This window comes from Carya illinoinensis, chromosome 13 (assembly GCF_018687715.1).
Source record: "Carya illinoinensis cultivar Pawnee chromosome 13, C.illinoinensisPawnee_v1, whole genome shotgun sequence".
NCBI classification, from domain to species: domain Eukaryota; kingdom Viridiplantae; phylum Streptophyta; class Magnoliopsida; order Fagales; family Juglandaceae; genus Carya; species Carya illinoinensis.
The window spans coordinates 1,585,913-1,606,149 of NC_056764.1; the positions used below are offsets into that span (position 1 = coordinate 1,585,913).

The 20,237-nt window shown below is 35.9% G+C and overlaps 3 protein-coding genes and 1 pseudogene across 12 annotated transcripts; 2 read left to right on the forward strand and 2 right to left on the reverse strand.

Annotated features, from left to right (window-relative positions):
* Nucleotides 1-472: 472 nt before the first annotated feature.
* LOC122290713 lies at nucleotides 473-11,250 on the reverse strand. 10 transcript variants are annotated; one of them, XR_006236544.1, is made up of 13 exons: nucleotides 11,123-11,177; nucleotides 9,785-9,877; nucleotides 7,521-8,336; nucleotides 6,110-7,154; nucleotides 5,678-5,970; nucleotides 4,656-4,762; nucleotides 3,696-3,846; nucleotides 2,290-2,442; nucleotides 1,953-2,050; nucleotides 1,802-1,853; nucleotides 1,488-1,596; nucleotides 941-1,205; nucleotides 473-853 (listed from the first exon to the last, which is right to left on the reverse strand). XR_006236544.1 is itself a non-coding variant. In XM_043098322.1 (11 exons), exons 3-11 carry the CDS (start codon nucleotides 8,187-8,189, stop codon nucleotides 1,552-1,554), a joined length of 2,613 nt encoding a protein of 870 aa, XP_042954256.1. In that variant the 5' UTR covers nucleotides 8,190-8,336; nucleotides 9,785-9,877; nucleotides 11,123-11,177; the 3' UTR covers nucleotides 1,291-1,551. The 10 variants fall into 10 exon arrangements, 7 of the variants coding, with proteins under 7 accessions (XP_042954256.1, XP_042954255.1, XP_042954257.1 ...); XR_006236543.1 differs by having other exon boundaries at nucleotides 1,488-1,853; nucleotides 11,123-11,175; XM_043098322.1 differs by lacking the exons at nucleotides 473-853; nucleotides 941-1,205 and having other exon boundaries at nucleotides 1,291-1,596.
* A 792-nt stretch (nucleotides 11,251-12,042) lies between these two features.
* Nucleotides 12,043-14,174, forward strand: LOC122290744 (annexin D8). The gene is made up of 6 exons (XM_043098360.1): nucleotides 12,043-12,332; nucleotides 12,412-12,557; nucleotides 12,745-12,963; nucleotides 13,246-13,458; nucleotides 13,550-13,642; nucleotides 13,754-14,174. The coding sequence occupies exons 1-6, from the start codon at nucleotides 12,260-12,262 to the stop codon at nucleotides 13,958-13,960; spliced, it is 951 nt and encodes a 316-aa protein (XP_042954294.1). The 5' UTR covers nucleotides 12,043-12,259; the 3' UTR covers nucleotides 13,961-14,174.
* Nucleotides 14,175-14,414: 240 nt separating this feature from the next.
* LOC122292869 lies at nucleotides 14,415-15,850 on the reverse strand (annotated as a pseudogene).
* A 1,316-nt stretch (nucleotides 15,851-17,166) lies between these two features.
* On the forward strand, nucleotides 17,167-18,170 carry LOC122292827 (putative RING-H2 finger protein ATL69). The gene has a single exon (XM_043101361.1). It carries the CDS (start codon nucleotides 17,228-17,230, stop codon nucleotides 17,774-17,776), a length of 549 nt encoding a protein of 182 aa, XP_042957295.1. The 5' UTR covers nucleotides 17,167-17,227; the 3' UTR covers nucleotides 17,777-18,170.
* Nucleotides 18,171-20,237: the final 2,067 nt, after the last annotated feature.

The following is a 20,237-nucleotide window of genomic DNA, read 5'->3' on the forward strand; positions in this document are numbered from 1 at the left end:
GACATTAATTCCTTTTACAAGTAGTTCACTTTCACCTTCCTTTTACAAATTTTAATCTTTTTATCCAAATACACTTGATGTGAATTCCTGTTTTTAATTCTAATTCCATTTTTTATTTCATTTTTCTCCGTGGACTGCCAAATTGTATCATTCTAGAATACAATTTAAATTTTCCTTCTTCACTTGCTCTAACTTACTCAAGCACCAACATTGCATGAGGAAAGAAAATCAAAGAAATGAAAGCAATAACAATCTAAATACCAATTGAACATCCATTAACATGAATGTAGCTAAGTTGACAACAAAGGCAAACACCAAATATTCATACAAATCAAATAAAAAATAATAAATTACAGAAGTATATATTTTCACCAGATATTAAAAAAAAAAAAAAAAAAAAAACTCAAGTAACTCGTAGTCTACATAGATAAAAAAAAAAAAAAAAAAAAAAAAAAAAAAAAAAAAAGGGTATCCAAGATCCAACCCTATATTCAAGCACAAGTACACATATACATACACGCGGACATATATAAACACATACATTTTGAAAATCTTGGTGAGCGACACTAGGGAGATAAAGCAGTGAGCAGCATGGATGAAAAGCAATAGACTCAGACAGATCCACTGGTGAAGAGCGAGATGTTCTCTTGCCATGGCTTCCATAGAGATCTAGATCCCCCAAATTCCCTAGCTTTCTCTCTCTAGAACTCTGTCTCTCTATTTCTCCCTCTCACTCACTAGTATTTGTGGAAGTTTTGAGATCTCTCTGTTTGTCTAATAAAATTTAGCTTCTGTTCCAACAAGCTTGAGACGCCCACTCTTGCCTTAATCTCTGAAGTTAAGTCTGTTACTTCTGCAAGAAAACAGAAAAAAATCCATTTTACAAAAAGCAGAAGTGTGGGGGGAGTGGGGAATAAAATTAAAATGTGTTCCCAAATACCTTTTCGGGAAGTGGTCGTGAGGAGGAGGTTGTCGCACGAATGAGGTGGTCGCGCGGAGGAGCTGGTCACGTGGGGGAGCTGGTCGCGCCGAGGAGGTGGTCGTGAGGAGGAGCTGGTTGCAGAGAAGCTGAGAGAGAAAAATGGTAGAAAGATTCAAAGAAGCCCGAGAAAGAGATTTCGTTTCCCTCGTTTTTGTTTTGTTTATTTTTTCTTTTAATAATTCCACCTGCCACGTCAGCAGTAGTGCGCAAATTCGTCTGCCGCCTGCTTGCATATAGAAGAGCTCTTTGTTAATAGTAGTGAGATTGTAAGTTGAGATAAGATAGAGATAGTTTTTTAAAATTATGTGTTTCAATTAGAATGTGAGATAAAATATTTTGGATTAAGAATTTATTTTAAAATAAGTGTTTAGATAAAAGAGATACGAGAAACCATCATCTATGAAACCAAAGGGCTCCTAAATCAACATATACAATACCAAGCTAGAAGCAACTGCTGAAAACGAAAAAAAGCCCATTTCATTTCTTGGAAGGCAGCTTTGCATACCATTGGCAATAAACAAGCACAAGATAGATATGATAACATTTTCCAATTTCCAGTCTGAAGCTTGTTAATTTGTGTGCCATCCGGCACCTGGTCTACTCTGCCACTGTTCCTGTGAAAATTGACAGAAAAATAAACAAAGCCCTATCAATGGTTGTCTCTCACTGTTTCCTGATCTTCACCCGTAGTGGATGTTTCACAGGAGATCGGCACCTTATTAATATTAACTCTTTTAAGCTGTTTCTTCAAGTGAGAAAAGTAGATCAAACACCGGCATAAACATCTGTGGAGAAGCTCTTATTAGCACTTATAGCTACCTCTAAGAGAAGCATGGAGTTAATCTGTACTTGTTCCAATCGTATCCAATACCTGCCACAAATATATAAGCGTACGGTTCATATCTAGCATATGTATAGACATTAAACTATACACATTCGTTAAATACTTGTGCATTTATCTCGTAAGCACCTGTGGTAGAAACGAAGTTCATATTGCTTCACTCCACCCCATGGAAATAGGAGCCACTGGAATATTATTTGTTGGCAAAGGCAAGTAGTAGTTTTTCTCTGCAATAGGAAGGAGCTTTCCTGAATGTAAGCTATTAATGATCCAGCTGGCTGGCTGCAACATATGATCAAAAGAAGGATTGAAAGTTGAAAACGTAGGGAAAAAGCAGAATAATTGACTATATTTACATGCTAGTACAGAAGGAATATATCTTGACCGTTCCTAGTTGCAAACTTTAGGGCGATAACATAATCACTCATTATTCGATTCAATTCTAGAGAGTAGAACAAGTACTCACCATCATGAGTATTTCTCGCTCTGCCGCACAGTGTTTCAACTGACGTGATACTCTACTCTCATCCTCAGCAATGATAGCACCGATAAAAATCTTTTTATTGTCAAGATCCTTAATTAACCACTGAAGGGTTTTAAACACCCGGCCACCTCCATGCTGGGTAATGAGAAACAGAAGAAAAGACTGAATTAAACAATGAACCAACTTCTTGAAAATAAGAAACCAGAAAACTATATCAAATAAGAATGGGAAACTTCCAAGGGTGCAGTGCACGGGACCGGGGTTTATTCTGCAGGGGTGGGTCCAAAGGGCCCTGCCTTGGAGAGGTTCCCCGACATCAAAAAAAATAATAATAATAATAAGAATGGGAAATCACCCAGAAATAAAGTTTAGGACAAAACAATGCTAATGAAGTCAAGACATGCGCAACAAGTTAGAGGCTGCAATGGCTGCATAGGTTTCATTGCCCAGTCTGTGAATCTTTTTTATTGGACGTTACATGGAAGTGGCTTCATAGCAAAACAAACATTTCAGTGATTAAGGTGCAGCTTAGCATCCAGTAGTCTATAGCTTGATAGTAACTGAGGATATAAGATGGACTGCCAGAAAGAAGGTAGTCATCACTGGTATTAAGGACCTGATATTGACTATAGTTTTCTCAAAACAGTTGTAGATATCTTTATCATATGCAAGTGGGCTGTGTAAATAGTCATCTTCTAATAGAAAGGAAAATAGTCCTGCAGAAACTAATGATCTTGATCATTGATCAAAGCAATTTAATAAACTTCAATTCAGTATCTTGAAAGTAAATACCATACATCACACTAGTTTCAATTCCATATGCTATATGGCAGTCTTAGCAGACGCTTCTATAGAGGAGCTGTGTTTGACAGTTTGTGTCACACACATGTTGGACACTGTCAACTCCAGTAATCAACACATTTCTCATACTCTTTAGGTCTAGGACTCAAAATACACTAGATATTAGAACTAATCAGATTTTAGAGTACAAACTCATATTTCAGAATGAGAAGTGCTACACACATAAAAGGATTACACAATAGTAAACCCACAAATTGACGTGATTTTATGTGATCCGTTAGATCTACTTACTGTATCAAGCCACATCAGTTTGAGGATTTACTTTTGTCTAATCACTTTGTGGTTAAAGTAATTCTCTTTCAGAATTTATACAAGGACATTCGCAGAGGTTATCAGGTTAGCTAAAGCAATTCCACTCATTTGCCAGCCCTTACCAAAAAAATTAACATGATGGTTTTGTTATCATGCCACAGCTACAATACCAAGAAAATATGGTCATGGAGAGGACAATTAGAATACAATAGCCATGGAGATATAAAATGAAATATTCAAGTTTGTGATGTCAATTTAGGTGAAATGATCCTTACCCTGAATATTTTTGCAAATTTGGTGCAGAAACTATGCTTCCCGTGAAGCATAATCCCTACTCTTTCAAATATATACATATTGCTATTGAGATGAACTAGCTTTCCACTTCCGGTACATATTGCATCAACTTGGTTTGATAGAATCATGTATCTAGCAGAAATATAAGTCTAGAATTATTAAACCATAGAGAAAGAAACGTTCAATATTTTAAGGGGTAGCAGCAACACTAATCTGTCGAAAAAAGGAAAAGATAGCATACTGATCATTTTTAAATCTACAAGAAGGTTTTGAGACATGCATTCTGCCAGATTAAGAAGTCCTCTCCATCAACCTGATGATGAAGGCTATAAAATCAAACGGACTTTGCACTGGAAAAGTGGGCTATGTTGTGAAAAGAAAAAGTAAGAAACTTAATTTTCAATTATGCTCATTCCAAGTAAGGCCAATCTACAGCTATCTCATTTCTCTTTAAGAGAACTTCCTGCTAGGAGCTTCCCAAATGAAGCCATCCAAAAAACCCAACAACTTTTCGAGGCACTTTATTTCCTGAGTACCATACACCTTGAGGCATATATTTGGTATTTTACCTTTCCCTCCATCCAAACAACTCTATATGGAGTCAATTATACTTTTAATATGTTTGGACCAACAAATACAGCAGCAAAGTCGAGCAATCCTTCTAGTTGCCACAAAAATAGATAATATTTACCAGATTTTCTCCATTAAATGAAGAATTTTTGTCTTCACAAGAAGCAAATCACCCAACCCTCAATCTACCGTAGCCTTGTAAAATAAATCTAAATTGTCATAGATCAATAAAACCTAGTCAACTTCAAGCTTTGATTATGTTGATAGTCATTAGCCATCAAGCATTGTAGGTATCACAAAAAAGAAGTATAGGACCAGGTAACTCCCAGAACAAAGATGCAAATGCAAGTCAGACATGGGACACAACTTACTTCTCAGGTAGTAATATAGAACCTGCTACAATTGAATCGGTAAGCCAATCAACTTTCAGTATTAAAGCATTCACTGCACACCCATACAAGAACTTGGTAGTTTTTAACTGAGAAAGAAAGAGAAAAAAAAAACTATGAGAAATTGCAACATCGCATTCCAACAGTTATGAAAACATGCAGTGGAATATAATAAAATAAAAGTAATACATAATACTGGTTTCAAGAATTAGAAAATTCATAAACTTCTAACCATTTATCTTCTTTCAGATTAAAAAGAGTACTTCCACCTTAAAGCATTTTTTAAGAACTCATATAACTATAACTCTGAACTCATGCTAATTCTCAAGTTTCTTAAGTCCAGAAAGGTAGAAATAGAATGAGATGCCAGACCCAAGTGGTAGACAGACAAAATTCATAGTAGCAATCATGAGGAATATTAAAGTACAGAGAGATCTCGACTCCAAATTCGTCCAAGTATTTGCAATAGGTAGTCATATTTTAGTTAATTGTACCAACTAAGACCATCACATGTCAGCTCAATGGAAGTAACCATGTTGAATACCTCATAACCATGTTAATGTATTGACTTCATGTTTGAGTTGCATGGCAAAAAGGGTAGCACTCCACATTTTATAAACCCATCTAATCTTGTCATTGCAAGAATTTAAGTTTAATTTTTAGATAGTTCTCAGATCAAAATGAATAGGCGATAGCCAGATGGCATCAAAGTTTTTAATATTTACATATTTGAAAGAGGTGTTATAATGGACTTAGATAAAAAGGTGTTATTCTGGGTTGTGCAGCTTGACCCAAAACAAACAAAATTAATCTAAGAAACAGGATGAAAATAAATTATTATTCCTATGAAAAAAAAAAAGAAAAGGAGATTTCACCCCCATGTAAATCTAATTAAAAAAGGACCAGTTTTAAATGCATCATTTCAAAGATATCATGAAACTTGAGGGGGAAGGGGATACAAAATTGATGGAAAAAGAAAAAAATCTTAATCATCAACAACCAACCTTTTTTAAACAAAGAATAACAGGAGAGTGCTGACAAGTAACTCTTGCACTTCCCTTTCCCCTTGAATTTGGAGAAGGAATATCCAAGAGAACAATGCCACCATATTTCCATATTAGTCCTTCAATTTCCTTTGTCTTCTCACTAGAAAATCCAGTAACAAGGAATTCTATACCTTGAAAATTCAATCTCTTCCTAACCTTGTGAGAAGATTTTGTGAGACAGCTTTTCATGCCATAAGCTCTAGACCATTTTTTGGGCAAATTTGGTCCTTTACGAGCTCTAAGAGTTGGGCCTACACAGATTTGAACAGAAAAAAAAACAATTAGGGTGGGGGATATAAAGTTTAAGCGTCAAATATGCACTATATAGTCAATGTCAGCATCAACAAGAAAAGAATGAAGGTTAAAATAACACGGCAATTTAAGTCTTACAGTTCTGGTGTGAAGATTGATGCTTTGGGGGGTTCATGGTTTGCTGGAGTAGATCCTTTGCTTCAGAGAAATGAACACGTTTTCTTGCATGGTTGTCATGGAAATTATAGCCTTTAGATTGTATATTTTGAACAATTTTGCTTTGATGATGCTTAATAATGCATCCTGATACCGAAGCATGTCTAGGATGTCCGGTGAAACTCTTTACAGAATGCTTAGAAGACATCAGTTGCCAGGATGCCCTTTGAGGTGAAGTTCTCCTCTCCAATGGATGGATCAGAGACACGTCCTCTTCTCTGGTAGTTTTCTCAAAATTTCTCTTCAGATTTGTCATTTCTGCAACTGAAATATTGTTTATAGTAGTTTCCTGAGTGTCATCATTATTTCTACCACCAGCATAATTCGAAACAGGCCTTGAATATAGGAACTCGGTAGAACCCCTTTTATCAGAAGACATGGAGCAGCACATATTTTGATCTGAAGAAAGCTTCCCTCGATCATATTCTAATTGAAAGGACTGGTTATAGTCAAGGCATCCCCCTTCCAAAAAGCATACAGAGTTAGGCACATGCATGCTATAAGTCTTAAGTGAGGCCATCTGCCTTCTAGTTGATACACCAGAAGCTTCTATATTAACTGTGTATGCAGCATGGTCATCCCCATGATCAGTTCCTAGATTTTGGTTTAGTGCCCTTTGCAAATTCTCCATCCCATGTTCGCTCAAGAATCTAGAGCATTTTTCCCTAGTATTTTCTGGAGGAATACTACAAGGAACAACAGAACAGAGAGGATCGACAAAAGATAGACTTGAAGATCTAACCAGATCTTGAGAAAACAATATCCCTTCATGAGCCTTTTTAAGTGAACCTTCAACAGGTATGCTTGACGGGGAACCAAATTTGGACATGCACTCGTGTTCATGCACAAAAGAGTTTTCATCTGGGGCAACATCTGCTGATTCCGATAGATAGCTTGTCTCGCCAAGAAAAAACGCAGGAACACTTCTAGCATTTTTCGGCTTCGACAGTGCATGAGCATCTTCTTCCTACCAGGAGGGAGATGGAAAGAGGAAAAAACATCAAGGACATGAGAACAAGACCATCATAGATGAATCCAAGATCATATACTCGTGTCTACAGTAGATAAATACTAATTTAAACCAGCTTGCGGAAAAATTAGCGATATCTGCACTTTGAATGCAGATCTTTATAACTCATGTGGTGCATCAGGAAAAAAAGATCGAACCACAATAGAGTTATATTCGCCATAGCAATGTCAACTGCCTGAAAACATTAATAGAGTTATCTATTAAAAAAAAAAAAAAAGGAGATCCTAGACACACTATGACCTAAGCTCCATATTTTCTACATTTATAATCAACATATGCAGTCAATTTTGAGGTACTTGAAACCTGAACAGGACCATGAGAACATTTCCTGTGTCTTTCACAATCAAGAGATCCTGGACATAAGTCTTTTGTTAACTGCACATCCACGCCCATATTGTCTTCTAAATGTCTGTGTGTAGAAATATGATCAGAATCTACTTGTTGAGATCTGACGTCTATGTGATTTAATCCATTGTGAAATATGCTACGATTTTCAAATAGTGGAGTTTCCTTGACATGAGATTGAGCTGAATCACAAGCACACTGATCATCAGGGTTATTGTAAGATAACCCAACATCTTCAAATGTATCTGCCATAGCAACATCATCCAAGTCAGAAAGAGAATAGCATATGTCACTCTCCTCAGTTTGGAAATTGAATGCCTCTTCCAAAATGTCCAACCGTGCTTGCTTCACCTGAAGGGCAACTTCAAGTACTGATTCTGTTGGCAATGCCATTGAAGCTAACTCACGCTTCACTAATTCATGTATAACCAGTGCTTCAGATGCTGCAATAGATAGTTCAACTGCGTCATTGACATCAGCACAGTTGAGAAAGCCAAAATTGAATTTGTCTTCATACTGTCTTTCAGAATCCTTGTTATTGGAGGGAGATGGCAGACAAACACTCTCCACAGTTTGATGAACGCAACTTAGAGGCAACAAATTGGGCCCACTGGCATTAAAGCACATTTTTTAATGAGTCTCCTCTCCAGAACCAACAGAATATTCAACTAATTGCATTGAGACAACATTATCAGATGGAAGCAGTTTCTGACTTTGACTTGGGCTATACTGTGAGATGCCATCTGAGAAAAGACGTAGATGGAAATGAAACACCTGCTTGGTGGAAAATATAGATTAAACCAAATTCTGACTACTTAACCCAAAAAAAGATAACTTTTCATGTGAGATTTTTACTGATTACAAGTGTAAATGCTGCACGCACACACATATATACTATACATAAAGAAACACTTCCTCTTGCAGGTCAAAGTTAGTGGGAGACCAATCTCACAAAGTCATTGAGTAATTAACTAGTATGTTCAAGGACTCACATTTCCAGGATTGTCTTCCCCAGATAAGAACAAATGACAGTTGTTATATCTATCTCCTTCCCTTGATAAATGGATTTTCATCTTAACCATGGATGTTAAATTGAAAATATGCCAAATCCTAGGCTCCTAGCCATTTCAACATACAAACTACATCACAAAATACTTGACAAATTCAACTCTTCAAGCATATTTAGCACAGATGATCAACTATAGAATCTTCTGTGAAACAAATCAATGAATGGGCTGCCATATCAAAATACACAGTATCACAATTCAATAAAAGTTCATTGTGACCTGCTAATAAGCTCTAAATTTTACACAAAGAAATAAGCTCATGGGTACTAGGAGTATATTAGAGCTACTTTAACCATGGATGTTAAATTGAAAATTCAAAATATGCCAAATCCTAGGCTCCTAGCCATTTCAACATACAAACTACATCACAAAATACTTGACAAATTCAACTCTTCAAGCATATTTAGCACAGATGATCAACTATAGAATCTTCTGTGAAACAAATCAATGAATGGACTGCCATATCAAAATACACAGTATCACAATTCAATAAAAGTTCATTGTGGCCTGCTAATAAGTTCTAAATTTTACACAAAGAAATAAGCTCATGGGTACTAGGAGTATATTAGAGCTACTCCTAAAGAAGTGCATTACAAAACATCCCTTGTCAACAGCGCTGCAACTCTTAACATGCATTTGTTATACTTTCCTATGGTGGTAAAGTAGTTGCAACGTTTCATTAGTGGCTAAGGGTGACAGAGTTTTGGTTATGATCATCTATAGAATCTTCTGTGAAACAAATCAATGAATGGACTGCCATATCAAAATACACAGTATCAAAATTCAATAAAAGTTCATTGTGACCTGCTAATAAGTTCTAAATTTTACACAAAGAAATAAGCTCATGGGTACTAGGAGTATATTAGAGCTACTCCTAAAGAAGTGCATTACAAAACATCCCTTGTCAACAGCGCTGCAACTCTTAACATGCATTTGTTGGTGGTAAAGTAGTTGCAACGTTTCATTAGTGGCTAAGGATGACAGAGTTTTGGTTATAAACTACTTTTGGCATAAAAATGTATCTGAAGAAAGAGGAAGATTAAAGGTTAAAAGGGTCCTTTTATTTTTTGTTATAATTAGTTGGGACAAGCTTCTACTTTCTGCACTGAATAGAGGCAAAACATATTAATGAACAAAAAAAGAAACCTTCCAAACCTTAAGTTCTAGCTAAGAAGCAGTTTGAGGTTCCTTATATGCTCTCATGGAATGGTTCTGCTTGATGTTGCTGAAGCCAACTAGGAAGCAAAGCTAAATCCCATAACAATTATAGCTTGCCAGAAACACTATAATAAGCAAATACTTAGAAAATAGAATGACAAACTAATTGACTCTGTTTGAGGTCTGGTCCTTTCCTCTCAAATTCCACCACAAAACAATGAAAAGTTGTTCACCTATATTACTTAATAAATTTTAAAAAAAAAATCCAAATGACAGCCGGCGGAAATTGATCGAGATTTTATTTGTTTTCATAAAAAATGAAGCATCGGACCAATGTTCACCCACGACTTATGTGCTCCGATTGTCAACAAAAAAACCATTCTGAGTTTAAGGATTTGTAGACTACAGAAAATGCGGCCATGAAAGCCAAAAGTTTAATGAAACTTAGTTTGGCGGAGAGTATAAACCCCAGGTCATATAACAATGTCAAAGTACATAGGGAATGACAAGTATCACAAAAAATTATTTCACTTCACTATCGAAGAATTGTTAGCCTAAAGTTACAGATATAGCAGGTTTAGTTCGTTTGGAACATGTTACTAACCATAACAATCAATTTCCCTCTTACGGAAGCAAATTTTCATTATACATCTCAAAAAGGCCGTGCATAAGTTTTGGAAGCATGAAAGTAGTGAAGCAAGATTTACAAAGTATATGGCAATGGAAGACGTAGTTGTTTCAACATTCAAAAGCCAAACTGCCCAACTTCTGAAAGGCCTTCTTCTTTGCCAAAATTGGCACCATAAAATGACTCAACCAGATGCAAACCCAATCAATCAGACCAAATACAGATTAAAGAAAAAACACAGAAATATAACTTTTTGATAATTTCGATCATTTTATTTTGTATATAAAGCCCAACTATTTTGAGTGCTTAGTATAAGTGAGGGGTCATGCATAAGTCAGGTGCCAAGTCAGGGTAGTGCATTGAGCAGCTGCAACGTTCATACAAAACATAATAAACAATTAAATTTTTTCAAATATAAAAATAATAATAATATAAAAAAATAATATCCTAATAATATTTTATTCGACTTTAATATTTCAAACGGTTAATCTAAACTCTCAAATTGGGAGAGAGAGAAATATCAGATGAACATGAAGACTACGAGTGGAAATAGAAATAGCTTTATCGGATTTGAATCGACGACTTGCGCCTATTTCATAGGGCTTTACTTAATTGTTCAGCTTCTTTCTCGGCGACCAGACGAATGGTAACGGTGATGTTTTTATTAGCATCATTACAAAAGAAGAAAAGGAGAAGAATTGGATTACCTCGGGGAACTGAGGAGGACGAAACCCCAGACTGCACCCCACTGGATGGATGGGAAAGAGACGAGCTTGCTTCTGTGAATGTGAAAGCACCAAACAGGGCCTTATTTATATTGAGTAGGGATTTTGGCGCCAAAGCTGTATATTTTTTTTTTCCTTTTTTGGAAAGAAAAATGTTAAAAAAAATTATATCTATTATATAATCATTTCACTTCTTTATCAATGGGATGGTATTATCTATCAATTTTTATTTAAAAATAAATAAATGATCAAAGGGCGATGAAATTAAATATTTCAAAACTATGAATAATCAGACTGGATTTCTGTCATCCAATGATTACAAAGGATGATTTAAAACAAAATAAAAATTATTGAATTCTGTCAAATTTATGTATATAATTGCCAATAACGACTTAACATGTGACAGTGTCCCTTACTTATAAAAAAAAAAAAAAAAACATGTGACAGTGTCCCTTGACACGTTAAGTGTATGTAAAGGTCAAATTAACATATTATGAAGTCCAAAAATATTAAAAAACTAAATAACTCTTGAAAAAAATCACAAATATTTTAATTTAAAAGAAAAATTTTTAGAAGAAAAAAAAAATCAATTTGTAGTCGCTATTTAGTGACTGCATATGCAAGTTCTTTATTAAAAAAAATAAATTCATTTTAAGAAAAATATTTTAATAATTTTAAAAATAAAATTATTTATACCTACATTACAGTCTTTAAATAAAGAGAATATGTATCATTACTTAACAAAAAAAAAAAATGGTTCGTGATGATGCCATCTTTACTAGGCAAGAAATGGAGAGAAGAGAGTCTTCCTTCCTCAGTCCAGCCACCTCGTGGCAGCCCAATTGGGGGCGATGTTGAGAGGAGACCTCGATGTGTAACGGAAAGGGGAAAGAAAATATTGTAGGTTATCATGTTTGATTCATTAATGGAAGAAAACGGGAGAAGAAACTACTCTTCATGCAGTATTGAATATGTTCAAAGATAAAGAATTATATGTGAACTGAAAAGGCATTCAGAACTGACGTTGCTTTTACTTGAAACGGCCGGCTGCTGCAATGAAATCTTTGGCCTTTATAAGTGAAGAAAAACCTTGTCGAAAGAGAGAGAGGCTGATTAACAATGGCCACCATAATCGCTCCAAAGCAATTTTCTCCGGTTGAAGATGCTGAGAACATCAAGAGGGCTTGTCAAGGTTTTTATCAATTCTTATTTCATGGATTCTCACTCTTTTAACCAATAATAATTTTCATTGTTATTTGGAAAATGTTTAGGCTGGGGAACAGATGAGGGGGCTATAATTGCCATACTAGGACACAGAAATGCAACTCAGAGGAAGCTTATAAGGCTAGCTTATGAAGAGATTTACCAAGAGGATCTCATCAAACAGCTTCAATCTGAACTTTCCGGGGACTTCGAGGTTAATTAATTTGTACTTTACAACTACCATTTATCTACATAAATGATATGGAAATAGATATTATTAAGCACCATTAGCTTGAATTTGATTAATTTCAATTCATTTCACATCCTTTAGAACTTATTGTTATCATTTGAGTATGCTTTTGTTCATGATGAAATTTATTGACAAAGCGATATGGAAATAGAGAGCTATATGCAACTGGACTCTGGACCCTGCTGATCGGGATGCTGTCTTGGTTAATGCGGCACTGCAGAAAGCAGTACCTGATTACCGGGCAATCATTGAAATTGCATGCATAAGGTCCCCAGAAGAACTCTTGGCAGTAAGGCGTGCTTATCGGTGTCGTTACAAGCGCTCTCTTGAAGAAGATGTCGCCTCTCACACGATGGGCCACGTCAGGAAAGTATGTCTCCAGATTCCAATAGCATTAATTCACGAGTAGTCGGCAGTCATTTTGCCACCATAACTCTTTAGTACACTTCGTATGTGTAAGTTAGTACTGCACATTCTCTGATATTATGACAATGAAAACTAATCAATATCCTCTAGTGCTGTGAATTTTGTTGGATTTTCACTCTTCATGAAAACTTTGATTAAAGAAGAAAAAGATAAAAAGAAGAATATATTTTCAAGAGCACAGATGCAATGTCTATAAGGAGCTTATGGTTCGTGAACTTCGATGCAGCTTCTTGTTGGAGTGGTAAGCGCGTACAGGTATGATGGGGATGAATTTGATACGCAGATGGCGTATTTGGAAGCGGATATTTTTCATGAGAAAGCCCAAGAAATGGCTTTTGACCATGAAGAATTGCTTAGAATTCTTAGTACAAGGAGTAAGGCACAGCTCAAGGCAACTTTCAACCGCTACAGGGATAATCATGGCACATCCATTACCAAGGTAAAGCAATAAAGTTTTTGAGGGTGCTGGAAATGATACTTGAAGTTTATTATATATGATTTGCATTGATATTTGAAGCTTTTTTCTTTAGGGTTTGTCGGGTGACCCAGCTGATCATGACTATCTTGCTGCATTGCGTACAACTATCCGATGCATTAGAGACCCTCGAAAGTACTATGCAAAGGTAACATACTCATAAAATTATGTAACTCATCTAAGCTTGCATTGCAGTTTGTGTTTTCTTCAGCATGCAGTTTATCTTGAGCACCTCATTGGTCAATCGTTTGCAACTTAGGTTTTGCGCAATGCCATCAATACGATGGGAACCGATGAAGATACTCTCAGTCGTGTGATCATCACTCGAGCAGAAAAGGATTTGAAGGATATCGAGGAACTCTACTTTAAGAGGAACAGTGTTACTTTGGATGATGCCCTAGCTTGGCACACATCAGGAGACTACAAGGCATTTCTTCTTGCCCTGTTGGGGAGGGATGAGGTTTAGGTTGTTTATCCAATTTAAGAGATTTTTAGATGAGACTCTAAAACAAGATATATTTCCAACTCCCCGGCCAGGATTTATAGAAATAATGTTCAGCACCCTTTGGTTTACCACATTAAGATAGTACTCTAGAATTAATGAAGTCTAATCGGATCTCCTCTATGTATTTCCCCTTATTTATAGTGTCACTCTCTGCTTCATCCTCTGTTTATTGTGAACATCGAACTCTTAACACCTTATTTTTATCTCATAAATAAAATAAAGGAGATCATTTTCCCAAAGATAGACTCTTGTCATGTCCTCAAGCCCTCCAAAGAATTAAAAGGTTTTATAATCTCCCATGGGCATACTTTGGCATCTGATATTCGTTGGGCTACCCTTTTGGAATACGGAAAATTCAAGTGGCTGAAGCTGAATTCTTTCGAATTATAAGAAAGAAATCACATTTCTACCTGAGAAACAGTTCCCACGATAGAATCCTACAGTAATATATTCAACACCTTACAAAGCTTCTGCTGCTTCAGAACCATAGTAATGCTACTTAGCATCCACTCGATAAGGTGACAGAGCATATATCTTAACCATACAATTAGATGCATTTGTAATGGGAAGAAAAACTTTTGATAAGATTTTACAATACAAGAAATCATATCAACCTTAATTACGTAAAGACACTTCTCATGAAATAGGCTGAATCTGGGATTTGACCTCATCTGCTTGAACAGATGAGGGTGATTCAGTTGGCTTGGTGTTGAGGCTTGGATAATTTCCTGTGGCTTAAACTTGTTGATATAGTAACTTAGAAATGGCCCGGAGTATTCTAGTGTCTGCACTTGAGGTGGGTTTTTACCAAATTGGAGGAGTACTGTTGAAGCTGCAGCAACAAAGATGAGGGCAAGTCCAGCAGCGATTGCTGCTGTGTTCTCAGCTCCATCTGAAGGAAGAACCAGCACTACCAGAGCTTATTGCACTTTCGGCCACATAAACTGCAGGCTGGAAAATTCAGAAAGTATTTAGAAGCAAAACGCCACAGCATTAATGAGGATTGAGAGGAGAGAAGGAAAAACGACAGAAGAAAAAATGATCATGGGAACAGATGGCTACAATAATTCCTTGAGTTGTCTTCCAATTTGCAGTGCCTGCCAAATATAGAATTGTTTCCGACTTATGACCCAACCATACCATGATTTCTCATAAAACTGCACGGGACATGACTAATGCCCTGAGTTCCTATTCCGATAAATAATCCCTGATTAATGCATTCTATGGGCCTAATTCCAATCTCAGCTTCATCTTAATGTCCACCAACTAATGCATTGGGATGCAGACTTCCGATCAAACAAACAAAAAGAATGAGAATGTGCGGTCACTTAAAGTATTCCGACGAATTAGTGAAAGTCAATTATGGTGAAACAAACAAACAAGAAACATCGAAAATAGTGACAGCTAACCTCAACTGAATATATGTTTGTTTGCCCAGCAGTGTCTTTCTCAACATAACCTGTCCAACCCCGCGGCTTGCGAGGTGGAAATGTTCCAACCACTTCAGTCTTCTCCCCTGCTAACCACTCCATGCTGACCTTCCCAACCTAATTTTTGCAGGAAAATTGCACAATTGATTAACTAGGTAAAGCGATTTTTGTGAGAAACCAAGATCTCCTTTTATATTTAAAACCATATGTAGAATTTTGAGTAGTCTGGCAATCATACGGCCTTTATAATTTATGCCGATGGCATTTGGGAAAGATTAGACAGGAATAATTGCAAAGAGAGAGTAGATATTTTGAGAGTCTTCACTGTGAGGCCTTGATACGCATGTTATGGAATCACGTGTATCAACGCTTAGTTTCCAAGTGCGACTCATCACTCACAAATGTACCATTACAAAGTTCATTAGGCACATCTTTCCAGGTAATTATCTTTCCCACCTCCCTGCCCCGAAGGAACCAGTACACTTAACAGTTGGAAACAATAGCCTTGAAAAGTGAAAACAACAATCATGTTGAAATATTAATAAATGATTAGATCTTCCAGTTACCCATCAGATTACTTGCAGAGGCACTGTTCTCTTGTCAACAAATTTCCACATCCTCCAATTCTTATTGGTTTATTCATTAAAAAGCCGGCCGGCACGCTTATAAAGTGAAATTATAAGTTGGTGTTTTATCATTTTTTTTATTTTCTTATCTTATCTACCAAGACACCAAGCAAAGCAGTGCACAAATAACTAGAGAGAGAAAAAAGGACACAAACAAAGTGAACTGGTCACCTCCTTATCAGGAGCACATTCTTCAACATTGCAGTCAGAATCTTCAGAGGAAGCCTTGAATTCAGTAAATAGGCTTCATCTCCGTACTTTTCTCCAACTATGGTACTTATTGTTGAACAACCATTGGGTTGGGAACGTGCAGGTGTTGGCTGCTGCTATCGCTGCCTGTAATGCACATGCATGCCAATCATGGACCTGGAGACCCGATACTAGCTAATGAAAGAAGCTCCTGACCAAGATAACTCATGCTAATCATGATCAAAGGATCTCTAATTCGTGCTGTAACAACAACAACCATAATAATAACGATATTGAGCTTAGATTAATGCATGGGTTTCTAAGGTTTGTATCTAAAAAACTAAAATGCATACGAATTTCCATCGAATATGTCGTCATTATTTGATCACCAACCTACATGCACACATATTGAGACTGCATTATGGGCTTCTTTTTCTTCCGTCTGCATCAACTGATCATTATTTGATAGGTCGAGGACTCCAGATCCTGAATTATGTTTCTTAAAGAGGTAGATATGGTTTAACTGGATTGCGCCACGTATCTCATATCATCGGTTATGGAACGTAGGATCGATGTTAATCCAATAAATCATCCGCAATGAATATTTTCATTACAATAAGATGCATGCGCTGCCACGAGACACTACTCCACAAATGTCGGATCCGGATAACCTAATCAAACTGGTCTCATAATTACTTAATTAATAAATAATATTCTAACAAGTAGGGATGGAGTACATTTATCATGCATGCAGTCTTTTCCGCTTCTTGCCCTTTCTCGGATACCATTTGCAAGGCCATTGTTGACATTTCAAGAGCCGTTGAACATTAATTCCAAGGTCGACCAAAGCTATTTATTTTTTGCCGCGTACCCCGGCGGGCTTTTGCCCCCACCTGTCCTTATAAACCCTCTACTTCTTAAGTACTCCCACTTCTGATCACACTATTCTTCACTCACTTCTTCCAACTACTCTCTCTCCGGCCATGTCTACAGCCGAACCACCATTGTCGGCTACCGGTGTAGGTCTCGGGTACGGCATTGCCATTGCCGTAAGCATTCTCGTCCTGATCTCAACGATCATGTTTGCCTCTTATGCATGTGTTAGAGTTAAAGCCAATGGTCGTAGCGATAATGATAGTAACAATGGTGGTGATCATAACGACGACATGAATGTTCATAGGTCAGATCTTCAATCCGCAGCGAGAACCTCAATGGAGCCAGTGATAGTTGTGATGGGCCTAGATGGATCCATCATAGAGTCTTACCCAAAGACGGTGCTCGGAGAAAGCGGGAGCCTACCCAACCCCAACCACGGCCCGTGCTCCATTTGCTTGTCCGACTACCTGCCTAGAGATACCATAAGGAGCATACCCGATTGCCATCACTACTTCCATGCCAATTGCATTGATGAATGGCTTCGAATGAGTGCAACGTGTCCTCTTTGTCGGACATCTCCTGCTCCATCGGCAACTCCCACTCCTCTTGCTACTCCATTGTCTGAGTTGGCCCCACTGGCCTTCCATACCAGGTGATTGATTCTGTATCATTTTTTATTTTATTAATTTTCAAACTAATATATAAAAAGCATAAAGATTTTCTCTCCCTTTTTTTTTTTAAGGAAAGTTTTATTTATTTATTTACTTTCTTCCTCCATTCTCTCTTTTCAAGTAGTTTTGTAAATTGGATGCGTTAAACTCTTATTTATATATTTACTAGGAATTTGTACATTTTCTCGAAAATAAAAACAAAACAAAACGAAACAAAATAGCATGATCGAGGTGTTCGTAATTCATAACCCAATACCTTGAGATTGGCCGAGTATAATTTTCCTTTTCCTAAGGGACCCATTAAAATCTCTATTTAAATATTTGTTATTAATGTGTATTTATTCTCTCTCAAAAGGAAAAGAGAAAAGTAGATAGACAGTTAGACAACTCGGTAGTCGGCACCATCCAAGGTTGGAAAAACTTTTTTTTCTTTTAATTTTTTATCGTTGAATTGTGTTTTGTAGGGCCATAAATGCATCTAAGTTCACATTCATGGAAAATTCTAGGTGTGGGGGATTGCCGTAGATTACGGTTGGATTAATAGGGCCACGGATTTTCTGCTTCTGGAGCCGATATATAATCTAGCTACTATCTTTTTAAATCAATAGAATTTGACATGTAATCCGAAATTCAGGTAAGACAATGACTTTAGACACGATTTTTTTTTTTTTAATTCCGACCAATTATTATCAAAGTTTTAAATCTTAAAACAAATATATATTTATAGAGAGAGAAATAAATATATTATAAGTCTATAATATTTATTAAATTCTTAATGTCAGAACGGTGTCGTTGGGATTGTAGAGAAAGTAAAATATTCTATTTGGACAAAACAATGAAAGTATGTTGAATCAAGAGTAATTAACAATGAGTTGTTATTGTGTAACATGTATTTGAATTATTTATTTGTTAGAAATTGTAATTATAAAATGAAAAATTTCATTCAATAGCCTCCCTATACTACACACCTGTTTGACTGTTATAAAATTTTCAAGAAAAATGCTATTTATAAGAACTATAATTGACAATGTCATTGGAAAAAAGATAGATATTCAATCAAGAGCGGGTTCAGGTAAAGATTTTAGTATTATAAGTTAATGAAAAAAATGATTTATACAGATATAAAATGCCAAAATTCTACGAAATTCCTTTAAAAAAACCGTGTAACACACTTATATAGATATGGTGCATTGTGAACAAGTTGGAGGAGCTACATAGGAGGAGGATCGCAATAGACTTCTGGAGCTGAGGTCCACTAAATTATTATTGGACCAACAAGTAATGGGCCTTCTGTTCAAACTTGTAAAGCCCAAAATTTTTGGGCTGGACTGTCTGGATAGTGCTATTACTGAGAAGGTTGAACAAAAGGGCCTTTTCTTTTTTGGTCATATTATGTTCTTCTTCTTTTTTTTAAACTTCAATAATGAAACAGATAAGACTAAAGCTACATTCATTTGGATTCACACATGAATTAAGGTCTCTTTTTTATTATTATGATTATTATTTATAGAACAGACAGGTATAGATGATTGAACTGGAAACATTTTTCACATCTGCGAACTACTTTGTTTTTCTCAATTATATGCATAAATACCATAAAAGAGGAAGACACGAATGCTGTGTCTTTTCCCCCCTCTGGTTTCACGTGCTTGCTCATCAACCACGTGAAAAATGTCCTCAAAGCTAAATTGAATGAAAATGAAAGGAAACTTCACCTAACAAAAATATTTTTGGAATCCCATCATCATGACTATCATTTTCATTTATAACATTATAGGAAAATGACAAAAAAAAAAAAAGATATTTGCATGTCGATTTATCGATAAACTTAGGTTCCGTTTGGCAATTGAAAATTTTCATCTCAAATTCAAAATTTTTATATCATCATTACAATTTTTTTAAATTATTATATAAAATATAATAAATAATTCAACTTTTTCTTAACTTTTTCAAATCTCAAAATAATATTATTATTAAAATATAATATTTTAATATTTCATTTTAAAATTCAAAATTCTCATTTCAAAATTTTCTACTACCAAACCAAACCCCAATATCAACAAACAAATATTAATGTCTTAATAATTTTTTTTTTAACGCTACGTCGTGAATTCTTAACAAATATCGTATTTATACACAAGGCATTACAATTTACAGGACCTTGACTTGTGTAGTTCATGTTTAAGTACAAAATGAACTGACAAATGAAGCATAAAAATCAGTCATTTTCACCCCCAAATTCGCCATAGCTTCCGAGCAATTAACAATTTGATCTTAAAGGTGGGTGGTCAACTTCTACTTTTCATGACGGACTGCATTCAAGCAGACACTTTACTTTCTACTATAATAATTAGTTCGAATAGTCCAAACAAGCAGTCAAACAGAAATGTCCACCTCATCTGTGAGCATCTACATAGAAACATGGGTCTTTATATTCTAATTAATC

Excerpts from the sequence above, each read along its gene's own strand:
- LOC122292827 (XM_043101361.1), top strand. The coding sequence starts at position 17,228 with ATGTCTACAGCCGAACCACCATTGTCGGCTACCGGTGTAGGTCTCGGG.
- LOC122290744 (XM_043098360.1), top strand. The coding sequence starts at position 12,260 with ATGGCCACCATAATCGCTCCAAAGCAATTTTCTCCGGTTGAAGATGCT. Across the intron at positions 12,964-13,245 it reads CGATGGGCCACGTCAGGAAA|CTTCTTGTTGGAGTGGTAAG; the intron begins GTATGTCTCCAG and ends ACTTCGATGCAG. Across the intron at positions 13,459-13,549 it reads ATGGCACATCCATTACCAAG|GGTTTGTCGGGTGACCCAGC; the intron begins GTAAAGCAATAA and ends TTTTTTCTTTAG.
- LOC122290713 (XM_043098321.1), bottom strand. The coding sequence starts at position 8,189 with ATGTGCTTTAATGCCAGTGGGCCCAATTTGTTGCCTCTAAGTTGCGTT. Across the intron at positions 3,847-4,655 it reads TCTATATTACTACCTGAGAA|ATACATGATTCTATCAAACC; the intron begins GTAAGTTGTGTC and ends TATTTCTGCTAG. Across the intron at positions 1,854-1,952 it reads GAACTTCGTTTCTACCACAG|GTATTGGATACGATTGGAAC; the intron begins GTGCTTACGAGA and ends TATTTGTGGCAG.